Here is an 11,877-nt window from a genome sequence, read left to right as displayed (position 1 = left end):
CCCCCCCCCCCCCTTAAAATTTCTTACAGTGTTGGACTAGTCGTCACGAACTCCTTTAGCTTTTGTTTGGGAAAATCTTTATCTCTCGTTCTATTTTGAATGACAGCCTTGCTGGATAATGAATTCTTGGCTGCAAATTTTTCCAGTTCAGGATGTTGAATATATTCTGCCACTCCTTTCTGGCTCGCCAAGCTTCTGTAAATAGGTCTGCTGTGAACCTGGTCTGTCTTCCCTTATCGGTTAAGGACTTTTTTTTCTTGCTCCTTTCATAATTTTTTCCTTGTTTGTGTATTTTGTGAACTTGACTATGATATGTCTTGGTGATGGTCGGTTTTTGTGGAATCTGATGGGAGTTTCCTGTGCTTCTTAGATTTTGATGTCTGTGTCCTTCCCTAGATTAGGAAGGTTTTCCTTTATAATTTGTTCACATAAACCTTATGTCCCTTTTCTTTCTCTTCATATTCTGGGTCTCCTATGATTTGGATGTTATTCCTTCTTGATAAATCAGTGAGTTCTCTAAGTCTGTATCATGTTCTTTTTGCCTTTGTTTCCCTTTTTTCCCTGCTTCATTATTCTCCATAATTTTATCTTCAGTATTGCTGATTTGCTGCTCTGCTTTGCACATCTTTGGCATTGTGGCATCCATTGGAGATTGCATCACGGTTATAGCATTTTTAATTTCAGTCTGACTAGGTGTTATTTCTTTTACTTCCACAGATATGGATTCTCTAGTGTCTTCTATGCTTTTTCTCACCCCCAGCTAGTATTCTTACTATCATGGCTCTAAATTCTAGTTCAGACATATTATTTATATCTGTGTTGATTAAGTCTCTGGCTGTCATTTCCTATTCTTTCTTTTGGAGTGAATTCCTTCATTTTGTCATTTTGGAGGAAGAGAATATAATAATAAAATAAAATATTAAATATTAAAAATAAAAAACAAATCAAAGATCAAACAAAGGAAGCTAGATCCTAGGTGTGTTTCATTCTGCTTGTTGAAAGAAGCTTGATAGAAAAAAAGGAAAAGGGGGGGGAAAGGTAAGAAAAATTTTTAAAATTAAAAAATAGAATAAAATAGAATAAAAATAAATTTAATTAGAATACAAAAATTTTTAAATAAAAAATAAAGTAAAAAATAATTTTTTCTCTTTCTGTATCCAAGAAAGAGAAAGAAAAGAGAGAAGAAAGAAAACAATTTAAGCAAAAACAGAACGAAAGAAAATGAACAAATAAATGAACCATCAAAGAGAATGAAACCTGAATGAAGTTACAGCCAGTTTCCCCTAGAACTGAAACTATGAAGCTCTCTATAGTCCATCCACTAAGCAGCACATGGAGTGACCCCCCCCCCATTTTTGGGGGACGTGGTTGGAGGGCACAATTGGATGGGGCTTGGTATAATGACCATTCTCCAGTAGGTGGCACTGTTTAGCTTACTGGGGTGGATCATTGTGTGTGCACGTGCACACAGCAGGTGGAAATGGTTTTACCCAGCTCCCTAGTCTCTGACACAGGAACTTCACACTCCCACTGACCTACGATTAAGCACCCTTCCTTTGTCTCAGGCCTCCATCCACTCCCTGCCTCTACCTTGTCCATGTCCAAGCTGTCTGGCACCTCTTTCCAGCTCCAGAGTTTTGTCTCAGGTGGGTTTGTGTTTCAAAACCCCGCACTTCATAGACCCTGGTGACGGATCTGCACCGACTCTCTGTGGGAGGGTCTTACTGAGCAATGGCCGGGTGCCGGCTTGCCCCAGAAAATGTTTGTGTGGTCATTCAGAGATTATGGCAAATCACAACACACAGGCGGCCCCAGGTCTCACTGCTGCCTGGCATCTTTGTCCCAATGCCAGCAAACACTGCTCTCTGGGGGTCTGCTGGGACCTTTGGCTGTGGGGAGGCTGTATGACCTCTACCAAATGCTCTCCAAGGAGGGGAACCACTTCTCCCCATGTGGCACATGAACCCCTCAGCCTGCATTGCCTGCTTCTGAGGATTCACCCTACTTCCTCACCAGAGTGCCACCAGACACTGATCTCCAAACCTTTAGACTGTGTGCTCCACTGTTTATAGAATCCTGGTAGTATTGAAACCCTCTCCTTTCTTCCCCTCAGTGGTTTTGGGGAACAAAGTTCTTGTTTAGTCCCCTGCAAGTGTTTTCACTCTTTCTCTTTCTCTCCAGCTACTTTCAAGGGAATGTTTTTCCTGCAGTCTCCAGATGCCCTCCACTCTCCCCCTTTCTCTTTCTGTTTGTGTCCTCTTTCTGTGAAAATGGCTCCATACCCTCCACAGCTTTTCTCTCCCCCGGTTCACCTCTCTGCTCCGTATACCTTGTGAGTTCTATGGCTTAAGTTATACAGATTGTTGTGTTCATCCTCAGATCAATTTCCCAGGTATTCAAAATAGTTTGGTGCTGATCTACCTGCGTTTCAGGGATGAGACGAGTTCAGGGTCTCCATACTGCTCCACCATCTTAACTCCACCTCCAGCACAGTATTTTATTTCTAAAGTGCAGAGAAAAAATTTTGAAATACTTTAATGTATCATGTTAGGCCTGCTTTAAGGAGACTTTATTATAGCAGTGAAGCTTATTCTTAGTGAATGAAATAACCTAAAATACAGACTTACAAAGGCTTTCTCTTGATATCACTTTATAGCAGTATTTGATTCTCACAGTAATGAAGTTTAAGATCTCTATTATATATGTACAACTTTTACTTTTAAAATGCTGATTTAATAGGTACAGATTTCATGGGGATAGATAGAAACCCAGATTCTGAAATTCTTAACTTTACTAGTGACCACAGACACCAGAGAAGAGGACAAACAATTCATTTTTGATTCAACTATATTGCTGCCTACATGCCAGAAACCTTTGCCTCTCACTAACATTACCAAGGCTTCTTAACTTTTGTTTCCAGAATATGTTCATTCATTCATACCTGTGTGCATGCATTCATTTCACAGATATTTCATTAGTTCCTACCATGTGTCAGGCACTGTTATAGATACTGAGGATGCAGTAGTGAAAAAACAAAAAATATCTTTGCCTTTATGGCATTTATATTCTAATGAGGAGAGATAGATAAAAAAATGATCATAAGTATATTTTTTGTATATGTTGATACACTTTAAAGAGAAAAAAATAAATAAAAATAAAGGAAGTAGCTGATTCAGAGATGGGAATTAAAGTTTTTGATTAGGAAGGGAGGAACAAGTAACGCATTGTAAACTCATTTGAATTAAGACCTCTCTTGCTAGGTAAAAGTGTTATCCATTAGAATACCTGGACGAAAAAGCTTTTCAGGGAGAAGCAATAACATGCTCAATGATCCTACAGTAAGACTATGCCTAGTGTCTTCTTAAAACAGCCAGTAAGCCAGATAAACTCCATTGGAGAGAGCAGGGGCAAAGCAGTAGGAGCTGAGGTTGGAGTGGTAGAAGGCAGGTCATGAAGTTTAGAGTCTCAGAGGCCATCGTGATATTTTGGGCTTTTATCCTGAATGAGATGGGAAGCCATTGGACACACTGAATCACTCTGGTTGCTGTGTTGAGGAGCACTGTCTTTGCACTTTTTAACCATAGTCTTTATAGACATTCAGGCTAGTTCTTTCAGAAATTGGCTCCTGTCTGAGCATGAGAAGAGCTTTGAGTTAAGGCAAAAATCCCAGTAACAAAGGAGATTAGTAAGAGATAAGATTAAAGTCAATGAGAGATTTTGCTAAGAAGAGAGGTATGATCAGATAGACTTGAGGGAAAGATGGGAGCAGGGAGACTATGAGGAGGTTGTTGCATTTAGCCAGGCTCAGGGTGCAGTTGCTGAGATTATAGATTTGCTCACATTTCATATGGAGAGTATAAGAGAAAGAAAGGAGTCCTAATCTCCACCTGGAAATATGTATGGAGATATCATTAACTATGATGGAGAATATTATGGGAAAGGCAGGTTTTACAGAGAATATCAAGAACTTCATTCTGAACACATTAAATTTGAAATTCTTTAGATATTCAAGTGGAAATGTTTGGCAGACTGTTAGATATATGAGTATGAAGTTCATGGAAGAATTTCATACTGGATTTATAAATTTTAGGTTCGTTAGCCTAGAATGGTAGTTAGATCTCTAGGTCAGACAACAAAGTATAACTCTTCTATATGAAGTATAGTACCATACTAAACAGAATTAGGAGACTAGGAAGATACCTCCCACCACTCATTGGACTGGAGAATCATTTATTTCCAAACCCATAAGTTGACCCAGGAAGGAAATGACTATTGTGGGTAAGGGATAGAAGATCAGGATGGTGGAGATTTTGCTATTCAGATCACATAGTTTGAAGGCAAAAAGTTGCACGGCATGTTACTTAATTCCACAGAGGTTTTCATTGTATTGCTGACACTACATATTGCTACTAAAAGACCAATTTGGAGGGAGATAAAAGTCTACTTGGATTAATAAAATAGAAGTGTGAGTCAGCTGACAGATTTTCTAGGAAAATTTGCCCATTACTGAAAAGGTTTTTAGATGTTCTGTTGTGAACACATGATTCTTAGACTTTCTAGAGCCATCTTACAACCAGAGGAATTACAAATATCTTGATTCACAAGTGGAATTGGCCATAAACAGATTAAGGAGCAAACTCAATTATCTCTTGTTAAGAAAACATCTACATTGATAGGAACAAATGTGCTGATGCTAGCAACAACTCACTGTTTGCTAACTTTAAGCTTGTCATCAGCATCAGTGTGCTTCATGGAAGGAAAGGAATGGAGAGCTTCGCTTTCACTGGAGATTCAGATATGGGGAAACTAATAGAGTTTCTACTGCATAGCCCTTATATTTATGATATGTATTGTATCTTCAGTTAGGTTGTAATTCCTTAAGATCAAGATGTATAATGCTTATGTATTTCCCATAATATCTAGCCCAGAGATGAACATCAAAAGGGGTATAAGCTTATTTATGGGAATTATTTATTGGAGTGTCACGTATGAGTAACTCATTGGAGTGTTCATTTGAATTGCAAGATCCTAAATTTTTTGAGGACTTAATTATTGGCATTACTTCAAGTATAAGAGTGTTTTCTTGAGTGACTTATACCAGGTTTTAACTGATTTTAGGATAGACATAATAAGAGTAGATATTTCTTAAGAGAGTATTCCTATAATTGTCCATTTATTTCTTACGAAATGACATGGCAGTACAATAATAATCTTGGTAATATTTCTCTTATTTTTAGCATTATTTAGGTATAATTTACATATTCACCAATTCTAGGTGTACATTTTGATTTATTTAGTAAGTGTCTGCAGTTGTGTAACCACCATCATAATAAAAAATATTTGTCACCATAAAAAGTTTCCTCATTCCCTTTCACAAAATATTTCTTTCTCCATTCTCAGGTAACTATTGAACTGCTTGTAGTTGTTTTTGTTTGTTTGTTTGTTTTGTTTTGTTTTTCTTTTTTTAAGTAAATTCTACCCCCAACGTGGGGCCCAAACTCATGGCCCCAAGATCAAGAGTCACCTGCTCTACCAACTGAGCAAGCTGAGCACCCCTGCTCTGCTTGTAGTATTGAATTTTCTAGAACATCGTGTAGATGGAATCAAATAGAATGAGAACTTGTTTTTGACTTGTTTCCTTTAGTTCACAGCTTTTAAGAGTCATCAATGTTGTATTTACTCTTGGTTTTTCCTTTATGCCATAGTATGAATATACTACAATTTGTTTTGCCATTTACAAGTTGATGGATATTTTAGATGTTATCATTTTTTTTAGCTGCTATGAATATTCACATACAAGATTTTGTGTGGACATGTTTTCATTTGTCTTGGGCAAATAGCCTGGAATGGGATTTGTAGGTTGTAAGCTAAGTGTAAGTTTGAACTTTATAAGCTGCCAGTGTTTTCTAGAGTGCCTGTACCACTTGACATTTATGTGCATCTCGTTATGATTTTAGTTTGCATTTCCCTGATGACTAGTGATAGTAGGCATCTTTTCCTATTGGCCATTTGTATGTCTTCCTTAATGAAGTGTGCATTCAAATATTTAGCCAATTGTAAGTTGTTTGCTTGTCTTATTATTGAGTTGTAATATATATTTTTTATTTTATATTTATATTTATTTGTATTTATTATATATTTTAATTTTTATATATGTATATATTATTATTTATATTATATTTATTTATGTTTATTCTATATTTTATATATTCTGGATACAAACAATTTGTCAGATATATATTTGCAAATATTTTTACCACATTTTTAATAGCAAAATTTTTATTTTCATAAAGTCCATTTTTTCAATTAGTTCTTTTGTAGTTCATACTTTTTATGTCCTACATAAGAAAACTTTGCCAAGTGTCACAAAGATTTTCTCATGTTTTCTTCCAGAATTTAATAGTTTTTACTATCACATTTAGATTTGTGATCCACTTTTTTTTTTAATGTTTATTTATTTTTGAGAGAGACAGAGCGTGAGCTGGGGAGGGGCAGAGAGAGACACAGAATCCGAAGCTGGCTCCAGGCTCCAAGCTGTCAGCAGGCCCAACAAGGGGCTTGGTCCCACAGACCATGAGATCATGACCTGAGCTAAAGTTGGATGCTTAACCGACTAAGCCACCCAGGTGCTCCTGATTTGTGATCCACTTTTAATTAATTTTTGTGTTTGCTGTGTGACAGGCATTTTTCCCCCAGACGTACATCCATGATACCAGCACCATTTGTTGAAAACATTATCTTCTCTATTGAATTACCTTAGCCATTTTGTCAAAAATTAGTTGATTATGTAAGTGTGAGTCTATTTCTGTTTTTGATTACTATAGTGTTATATTATTTCCTGAATCAGGGTTATCTTCCAACCTTATTTTTTTTTTTCAAAATTGTTTTGGTTATACTAGGTACTCTGCCTTTTCATATAAACTATAATATCAACTTGTGATTTTTTTTTTTTTTTAAGAAATCTGCTGGGATTTTGATTAGGATTTTTGTTGAATATGTAAGTCATTTTGGGGGAATTGACATCTTCATTTTGAGTCTGCCATTTCATGAACATTCATTTCATGAATGATATATCTTTATTTAGATCTTTCAATTTTTTTCTCTGCTTTTATAGTTTTTAGTGAATAGCTATTTCAGAACCTTTGTTGAATTTATTCCTAGATATTCTATTTTTATGCTATTTTAATTCAATTTGTTTTAAATTTTATTATCTAATTGTTCTTTGCTATTATATATGTTTTGATGGTTCATTATTAATTTCTAATGATCCTGTATCCAGATGCATTGCTAAATTCACTTTCTAGTTTTGTTAGCTTTTTGTATATTCCTGTAGACCTTCTGTAGACAATCATGTCCTCTATGAAGAGTGACAGTTTTATTTCCCATTAGGTCTTTTACATCTTTTCCTTGACGTATTATACAACCTAGAACCTCTTTTAAAATGTTGAATAAAATTGATGAAAGTGGTTGGTTTTTAACAGGAATAAAAAATAAACATAACAGGTTGTATAAATTATACAACCATTTCTTTATTTGTTTTTAAAAAAGATATTGAGAATGTTTTCTATTCTTATCTGACTAAAATACTTTCATTCATTCTTTTTTTCTTACTTTAGGTAATTGACCTGGGTTCTGGAAAAGGCTACCTAAGCTCTTTTTTGTCCTTGAAGTATGGCTTAAAAGTTTATGGAATTGATTCCTCAAATACCAATACTCATGGAGCTAAGGAGAGAAACAGGAAATTGAAGAAACATTGGAAAGTCTATCATACTCGGTCAAAATTAGATGGCAATGGACTGGCATTAAAAATGGCAAAAGAAAGGAAAGTGCAAGATGAAATTAAATATAAAGTAGATATTGAGGGAATATGTAACAACAGTCCTGCAAATCAAGGAAAGATGTCTACCTCGGATTTTTTGCCAGATTTTTCGGATTCTGTAATTTCTAACATTAGAACACAAATGGAAAACCTACATGTGTATTCACATCGAGAAGAAAATTTGTGTTTTGAAAATGCCTTTTCTCTTATAGACCTTTTGCCTATTAATGCTGTAGAACCTACTTCATTGCAAACATCGAAGAGAAATATGTCTGAAGCAAATAAAGAGAGAAGAAAAATGATATCAAAGTCAAATGAATCAAATATATACTCACCTTTAACATCTTTTATCACTGCTGATTCAGAACTGCATGATATTATTAAAGACCTGGAGGTGATTTCACTTTTGAATTCCTTAATTTAATTTACAAAAATACTCTTAAGACATTGAGTTAAATTTTAATAGTAGCTTACTTAACCTACATATCTTATTTGATTACATTAATCTAAAGGACCAAGAAAATAAAATTATATGCAGTTTTTCATGATTCCTATAGCTGTAAAATCTGCCAAGAGTATAAAATCTGACAATCAGACAATTAACAGTTTTTCCAGAATAGAGTGCCCTCCACTCATTTCAAGCCTTCTAAATCAAACAAGTACTAGCACAAAAGCTAGCAAGATAAGTTTTATTATGCAATGTAGGGATTTTCAAAATTCCAGTCCAAGAAAACTCTTAACATTTTAATTTAAATTTGCAGTAAAAGGGTAGCTAGAGCAATATTATGTTTAACATTAGCCTTGGTAACCAAATAATGCAATTTTCTTGAGCAAGAGTAGGTTGAGTATTTTTTAAATGAATTGAACTTTTTCTAAACTATAAGTAATTCAGATCATGTAATTGAGAGACAAAATATCTTAATTAAAGGCAGTATTGCATGTTAAGTAGAGGAGATTCTAGAAATCATTTGGCCTCATTATCTTAAAAAACAATGTAGCTTTTGAAGTTGTAATACTCTATTCTTACTAAATTTTTCAGAAATTCTTCCCTAAAGAAATGAATAAACAAAAGATAGTAGAGTTTCTTATAAATTTCAATTCCTGTTTGGTAACTGACTAGTATTTTTATTTAATCCTTGTTTGGTAGTCAACCAGTGTTTTGTCCTTTTAGAATGAGGAATTTTTTTTTCTGAACATTTGTATTTCACTAGATAAGGGAAACTGGTTAGTTCTCATTAATTGTTTTACCTACATATGAAATCAGTAATTAAGTTATACCTTAACTTTCTCTTAGGGATAAACAACTCCAATTACTTTAACTAACTTCAAAATACATAAATTTTAGTGCTTATTATCATATGTTTATATTTTTCAAAATCTTGTTGAAAGTGTATGATCAAAGCTATATGCAAACTATTATAAGAATCTGTCTAATATAAGATGTACTGGGAGAATATTTCTTGAGTCCTACAGTGAATTAACATAATAACCCAAATTAATTAATACCTCCCCTCTCCTCTTTATAACAACATATATAATATTTAAATATTTTATCATTAGGATAAAATAGTGATTGCATATTTTTGTCTACCACTTGATAATATTATTAACTAATATCATATGATGACTATAGTAAAGAATGAAGTTAAATGTTCTTGTATTATCTTTAGGCAGAACTAAGCTAAGTTTAAAGAGAGAGATTTAGGGGCGCCTGGGTGGCTCAGTCAGTTAAGTATCAGACTTCGGCTAATGTCATGACCTCACCGTTTGTGAGTTTGAGCCCCACGTAGGGCTCTGTGCTGACAGCTCAGAGCCCAGAGTCTGCTTCAGATTCTGTGTCTCCCTCTCTCTCTGTTTCACTCACGCTGTATCTCTCTCTCTCAAAAATGAATAAACATTAAAAAAAATGTTTTTAAAGAGAGAGATTTATACCTGTCTTACACATATATCATGATGATGATAAGAATAGAAAGCACTTACTGAATTTTATTGTGTGCTAGAGATTGTACTATGTCATTTTACCAGTATTAACTTATTTAAGTTTTATCCACTGAGGTAGGGACTATTATTATACTCATTTTGCAGATGAGGAAGTTAGAACAAACTTGGTATAATGATTAAGCTCTGTGAATATATGTGTTTGTTCCCATTCTGTATGTGTGTACGTTTAAATTAGGCTTTGGGCAATTAGAAGAAACATTTCATAGGAGAACTGTTACATAAAATTCATGTTATAACATTAATTTAAAACAAAAATTTTCTATTGAGTTTAATATTGCCACATTTTATGCAATGAATATACTTTTTTGGTGTTGGAGTAGAATTGCCAACTTAACACACTTATTCCTTTTTTTTTTTTTTTTAATTTTTTTTTTCAACGTTTATTTATTTTTGGGACAGAGAGAGACAGAGCATGAACGGGGGAGGGGCAGAGAGAGGGAGACACACAACAGGCTCCAGGCTCTGAGCCATCAGCCCAGAGCCTGACGCGGGGCTCGGACTCCCGGACCGCGAGATCGTGACCTGGCTGAAGTCGGACGCCCAACCGACTGTGCCCCCAGGCGCCCCTTAACACACTTATTCTTAATGACAACGTTTTGAAAGTTTTGATAGGCAGTTTGTACAGAAGTGAATAAAAAAACTGACTAAAAGGTGTAAATGTGTCTCAAGTCACAAGTTTGTCCTAGTAATGGATGCTACATTTGACTGGCCAGCCTTTAATTTGGCTAATAGTTAAGCAAACAGTAGTTGTAAAAGAGATCAGAGAAAATTCAAACAGATAAGTAATCAAAACCACTAGAAAGTCAACTCAAAAGTATGTTAGTTGTGATGAAAGATCTTACACACTTTGCCTATAAAGGAAATAATTATAATAAAAAAAAAAACATAGAGTACTTTCTAGGTAGAATTTGATCATTTTTAAAAGCTCCATATAGTCTAACGAACATTTAAAATCTTCACCTGAAATGTTTTTTTAGCCCTCCTCTTAATGCCAAAATTTATTTTTTCTTCTCATTGTTAAAGGATTGTTTGATGGTAGGCCTCCATACTTGTGGTGATCTTGCTCCAAATACCCTGCGAATATTTACTTCCCAGCCTGAAATCAAGGGAGTTTGCAGTGTGGGTTGTTGCTATCACCTCTTATCTGAAGAATTTGAAAACCTGCACAAAGGTACAAAGTTTTCCATGTCTCATAGTTCTCTTTATTTGAGCATAATGGCTACTTTGTATCTCTCCTTTTTATTGTTGACAGTAACATTTGAATTAACATTTGAGCATATCTGACTTCCTTGCAGTTTTAATGTTACCACAAAAGAAATTTGATGTCCAACACCTCATGTAATATTATAGGATTTTTTTTTTGTTCATAAAATGGTCTTAATGAGTGCTAAAAACTGTAAATATTTAAAAATTTTATGTGGTAAATTTTACAGAACTTCTGTTTAAAAATACTTGTAATATATAGATTTGCTTAAATAGTAAAGCTGAGTTATTTTGAGGTGAATGTACTGTGGCAAAGTTTGCTTTCATTTCCAAAGCCTTTGTTTTGTAAAGAATATTGATAATTTTTTGAAGAAAGTTCTTTACTGTATTTTGAAGAGTCAACATACTCTGGTTTTAAAAATCTGCATAACTGCTGCTCTGGGAAACAGTGTGGAAATTCCTCCAAAAATTAAAAATAGAACTACCCTATGACCCAGCAGTAGCACTGCTAGAAATTTACCCAAGGGATACAGGAGTGCTGATGTACAGGGGCACATGTGTACCCCAATGTTTATAGCAGCACTTTCAACAATAGCCAAATTATGGAAAGAGCCTAAATGTCCATCAACTGACGAATGGAGAAAGAAGATGTGGTTTATATATACAATGAAATACTACTTGGCACTGAGAAAGAATGAAATGTGGCCTTTTGCAGCAACGTGGATGGAACCTGGAGGGTATTATGCTAAGTGAAACGAGTCAGGCAGAGAAAGACAGATACCATATCTTTTCACTCATATATGGATCCTGAGAAACTTAACAGAAGACCAGGGGGGAGGGAAAAGGGGGGAAAA

The 11,877-nt window shown here is 34.7% G+C and overlaps 1 protein-coding gene across 9 annotated transcripts in view; it reads left to right on the top strand.

Annotated features, from left to right (window-relative positions):
- The window catches only part of METTL25 (methyltransferase like 25), a 161,344-nt gene that overhangs the window by 31,362 nt on the left and 118,105 nt on the right, over window positions 1–11,877 (top strand). For all 9 annotated transcript variants that reach the window (XM_040491305.1, XM_040491306.1, XM_040491303.1 and 6 more), the window contains exons 4-5: window positions 7,617–8,213; window positions 10,844–10,991. In XM_040491305.1, coding sequence (XP_040347239.1) covers window positions 7,617–8,213; window positions 10,844–10,991 — 745 coding nt within the window. The remainder of the gene's footprint in view (window positions 1–7,616; window positions 8,214–10,843; window positions 10,992–11,877) is intronic.

Source organism: Herpailurus yagouaroundi, unplaced genomic scaffold, assembly GCF_014898765.1.
Source record: "Herpailurus yagouaroundi ecotype Mexico unplaced genomic scaffold, PumYag 182, whole genome shotgun sequence".
Classification (NCBI taxonomy): Eukaryota; Metazoa; Chordata; class Mammalia; order Carnivora; family Felidae; genus Herpailurus; species Herpailurus yagouaroundi.
The sequence above is the reverse complement of the archived record's forward strand: the minus strand, read 5'-3'. Positions and strand labels throughout refer to the sequence as shown.